This window comes from Galeopterus variegatus, unplaced genomic scaffold (genome assembly GCF_000696425.1).
Source record: "Galeopterus variegatus unplaced genomic scaffold, G_variegatus-3.0.2 Scaffold6862, whole genome shotgun sequence".
Taxonomy (NCBI): Eukaryota; Metazoa; Chordata; class Mammalia; order Dermoptera; family Cynocephalidae; genus Galeopterus; species Galeopterus variegatus.
This window is the reverse complement of record NW_007732973.1, coordinates 36,599-41,115: the sequence shown is the minus strand read 5'-3', so window position 1 is coordinate 41,115 and position 4,517 is coordinate 36,599. Positions and strand designations below refer to the sequence as shown.

The 4,517-nt window shown below is 42.7% G+C and overlaps 1 protein-coding gene across 1 annotated transcript in view; it reads right to left on the bottom strand.

Annotated features, from left to right (window-relative positions):
* The window catches only part of LOC103606818 (integrin alpha-V-like), an 80,668-nt gene extending 76,601 nt beyond the window's left edge, over window positions 1-4,067 (bottom strand). Inside the window, exon 1 of the mRNA XM_008591357.1 lies at window positions 4,010-4,067. Within this exon, the coding sequence (XP_008589579.1) occupies window positions 4,010-4,067 (58 nt within the window). The remainder of the gene's footprint in view (window positions 1-4,009) is intronic.
* Between the last annotated feature and the right edge of the window lie 450 nt (window positions 4,068-4,517).

The window sequence follows — 4,517 nt, the reverse complement described above, 5'->3', positions numbered from 1 at the left end:
GTAGCATTCCATTGCATATATGTACCACATTTTCTTTATCCAATCATCCATGGGAGGACATTTAGGTTGGTTCCAACTCAGTTATTGTCAATAGAGCCATGATAAACGTAGGAGTACAGGTGTCCCTTCAACTTGCTGATTTCCATTGCTTTAGATATATACCCAGTGGTGGGATTGCTGAATTGTATTGAACTTTTATCTGTAGTTGTTTGAGAAATCCCCATACCGTTTTCCATAGTGGCTGTACTAACTTACATTCCCTCCAACAGTGTATAAGAGTTTCCCTTTCTCTGCATCCTCACCAGCATTTGTTATTTTCTGTCTTTTTAGTGATAGCCATTCTAACTGGGGTGAGATGATATCTCATTGTGGTTTTGATTTGCACTTCTCTGATGATTAGAGATGTTGAGCATTTTTCATATGCCTGTTGGACATTTGTTTCTCTTCTTTCAAAAAATGTCTATTCAGTTCCTTTGCCTATTTTTTACTTGGATTTTTTTTTTTTTTTTTACTATTTTGTTGTTTGAGTTCTTTATATATTCTAGGTATTAATCTCTTATTGGATTCATAGTTGGCAAATATTTTCTCCCATTCTGCTGGTTGTCTTTTCACTTTGGTTCCTTTGCTGTGCAGAAGCTTTTTAGTTTAATATAATCCCATTTGTTATTCTTGCTTTTGTTCTGTGCTTCTGAAGTATTATTTATAAAGTCTTTGCCCAGACCTATGTCCTGAAATGTTTCCCCTATGGTTTCTTCTAAAAGTTTTATAGTTTCAGGTCTCACATTTAAGTTTTTATTGCATTTTGAGTTGATTTTGGTATATGGTAAGAGAGAGGGGTTTAGTTTCATTCTTCTGCATATGGATTTCCAGTTTTCTAAGGACCATTTACTGAAGAGACTGCCCTTTCCCCAATATATATTCTTGTCTCCTTTGTCAAAAATCAGTTGACTGTAGGTGTATAGGTTTATTTCTGAATTCTCTTTTCTGTTCCATTGGTCTATGTGTCTGTTTTTCTGCCAGTACCATGCTGTTTTGATCACTATAACTTTGTAGTATATTTTGAAGTCAGGAAGTGTGATACCCCCTGCTTTGTTCTTTTTGCTCAGGATTGCTTTGGCTATTTGGGGTCTCTTGTTGTTCCATATACATTTTCAAATTGTTCTTTCTATTTCTGTGAAGTATGTCATTAGTAGTTTGATAGGGATTGCATTGAAACTGTAGACTGCTTTGGGCAGTGTGGTCATTTTCACAATATTGATTCTTCCAAGTCATGAGCATAGGATGTCTTTTGTGTTTTCGAGATTACCTATTTAGGTTGACTCTATTTGGAGACCTTTGAGGACCTGGATTTGGATATTCACAGCTTTCCCAAGACTAGAGACATTTTACAGCTATGGTTTCTTTAAATACATTTTAAATATCTTTTTTGATCTCATTCTGGAATGCCCACAATTTGCATATTTGTTCACTTAATGGTATCTCATAGATCTTGTAAGCTTTTTCTTCCTTTTTTATTCTTTTTATTTTTTTTTTTTTTTGGTCTGTGTTATTTGAAAACTGCATCTTCAAGATGAGAAATTCTTTCTTCTGTTTGATTTAGTCTGTTGTTGAAACTCTCAGAAGTATTTTTTATCTCATTTAATGAATTCTTCAATCCCAAGATTTCTGCTTGATTTTTTTAAATGATATCTATTTCTTTATTCAATTTCTTATTCAGATCGTGAATTGTTTTTCTGACTTCCTTGAGCTGTTCTTCTGTATTCTCTTGTATCTCAGTGAGTTTCTTTAAGATAATTAATTTGAATTCTTTTTTCAGCAAGCTGGCAATTTCCAATTCTTTGGGATTGGTTACTGGAGCATTATTTTGTATTTTTGGTAGTGTCATGTTACGTTGTTTTTTCATGTTTCTTGTTTCCCTATGTTGGTATGTGTGCATCTGGTGGAATAGTAGCCTTTTTGAGGTTTGTAGAGTGGCTTGTTTGGGAAAAGACTTTCACCTGCAAATGCATCCTAGGGTGTCAGCTGGGTAGAGTGCAATGGCTTTGTTTTGGATGGATGCAGTAGTGTAGACTCTGTGCAGTTTCTTCAGCCTTAATCCACTTTTGCTATGTCTGTGAGTGACTTAGCAACTGATCACCAGGTTTGTGGTGCTGGTGGCACAGCTTTGCTGGGGTAGGTATTGCTGGGTTGGTTCACAGGCTGGGGGTGTGCATATGCACCCTGTGGGTCAGTAGTCTCAGGTGATGGATCACTGGGATGTGGTTGCTGGATTGATTCTTGGGCTGGAGGTGTGGACAAATAGCATGTGAGGGTCTCCAGGACTGGTTTACCAGTGGCAAGGTCACTGTGCTGCTTCTCTGACTAGGGTTGGGCCCACCAGGAGCATATCAGCTAAGGTGTTTCTCAATCAGATGTGTGTGCATGTGATGGCTCAAAGATTCGGTGGTGGGTCTTCCAGGTGCATGACAGCTGAGCTGTTTTTCTGAGCCAGGGGCATGGGTATGTTTTGGCTAGCTAGCTAAGTGCAGGTATGCTGGTGGCCCTTCTGCTGTGCCAATTCTTGGGGCTCAATGTGAGGTCATGCTTTCCTTTGAAGTTCAGGAGCTGGACTGCCAAGGGCAGACAGAGCCACTGAGCTGCTTCTCAGGAAGTGGGTGAGGACACTGGCAGGACTTCAGTGAGGAGACCTGCCTAGTTGCTTCCCTGGTGGTAGGCAGGGCTGCTAGGCAGGCCTGCAGGGAAATGACTTGTCTAGCTACTTCTGGGTGGTGGGTGAGGCTGCTAGGCAGAACTGCAGGGAAGTAACCCATCCTGCTGCTTCTGGGTGATAGGCAGAGCTGCTAGGAAAGCCTGCACTGAATAGCCAGTGCAGTGACTTCTGGGACTGTTTTCAAGGCTACTAGGTAAGATTACTTAGGATGGAATTGCCTGGCCCCTTCTCCAGGAGGGGTGTGTGCACTTTATTTCCACTGGCCCAAGAGCATATTCCTTAGGGCAGAGACCCATTAGTTGTTTTTCTGGGTTTGGGGCTCAGGCACACAGCCCAGTCAGCTGGCAATGGTAGGAGGTAGGGGGTGGAAAGAGGGGTGGTCTCCGTGAAGAGGGTCTGCCTGTTTGATCTTTGGTTGGTGTTGTGGAGGCACATCTGTTCAGCAGGAGTAGGGTTGGCTTTTCAGACTGCAGAACTAGAGTCATAGCTGCAGCAAGCCCAGGCTTTAAGCCACAAGGGTCAGGGCATTGTAGCCTCTCAAGTGAGCACTCTGGGAGGAGGGCAGAGCCTTAAGGCTGGGGAAGCACCCTGGCCACTTGTCCCAGAGCAGGATAGGCTCCTGTAGTAGCTCTGGTTTCAAGATGGCACCATCTTTCATTGGCTTGGGTCACAGGGATGGAAGGTGGGGAGTGCACAGTAGGTGCTACTGTTCTAGAGTGACGTAGTGTGTGTATTCTAGACTGCTCTCCCACATTTGGCTCCAGGCTTGTCCTGCCAAAGGATCTGTGGGCCTCTGTGGTAAAGGGTGTGGGTCCTCTGCCTACCTTTTTGCCACAAGGGAAAAATGCTTCTTGCACCAATCCTGGTGTCAGAGACATGGCAGCTGAGGCTGTGTGCCTCTCTCTGCTCTCTGTGCCACCACCCTGGGTTTTCCTGCTCCACAGGGACCTCACTAGTCACCTGCTGCACTTCTGTGGTCTCTCACAGAAGCTCCTGTCAACATTTAGCTGTCTGTTAGTTGTTCTTGTCCTTTGCTGGGGGAGGAATGCACTCTAGGCTCCTCTAGCCTGCCACCTTCCTTGCCCTGCCCATCCCCCTCGGGGGATCTTATTCATTGCCATGCTCTCAACTATCACCTCTTACCACTCCCCAGCTTGCGAAGGAGCTTTTGCCATATTAAATGACATACGACTTCCTCACAATGCCATCTCTGTTCACAGGGCTCCATCTCCCTGAAAATATTACCTCTCCTTCTTAACCACTTCCCCAGCCCTCATCCTTCTGTCACATATGACTTACGCATGTCTTCCACCCGGCTGTTTCCTTCTCTTCTTTCAGGACTTGTATCAGGCATCATCACGTCTTTCAGGAAGACTTCTCGCAGGAACCATGCCTGATTGTGTTTGTATCTTCTGAGCTCAACACAGGGCCTTAGGAATTAATTCCGTAGTCCAGAGGCTTAATAACATTTTTATTGAGCTTACTCATTATGTGCTGGGTGTCGTGCTAAGCATTTCATGTATACATTAAGTTGCTTATTAACCACACGACCCTATCAAGGAGGTTCTATTAGTGTCCTCAATTTAAAGATGAAGACACTTATTTTCTATAAGATTGAATAATTTTCCAAGATCACAAAGCTAGTGTGACAGAGGCAGACTTTGAACACAAGATGATCTCACTCCAACTCGGGCTTGTTACTAGTGGGTTGCCTTTATAACATGAAAATACATAATGTAACAATAAACAAACAAAAATAAAAGGGATACAATATATTCAATGTGATCTGAAAATTTACTTAACAAAT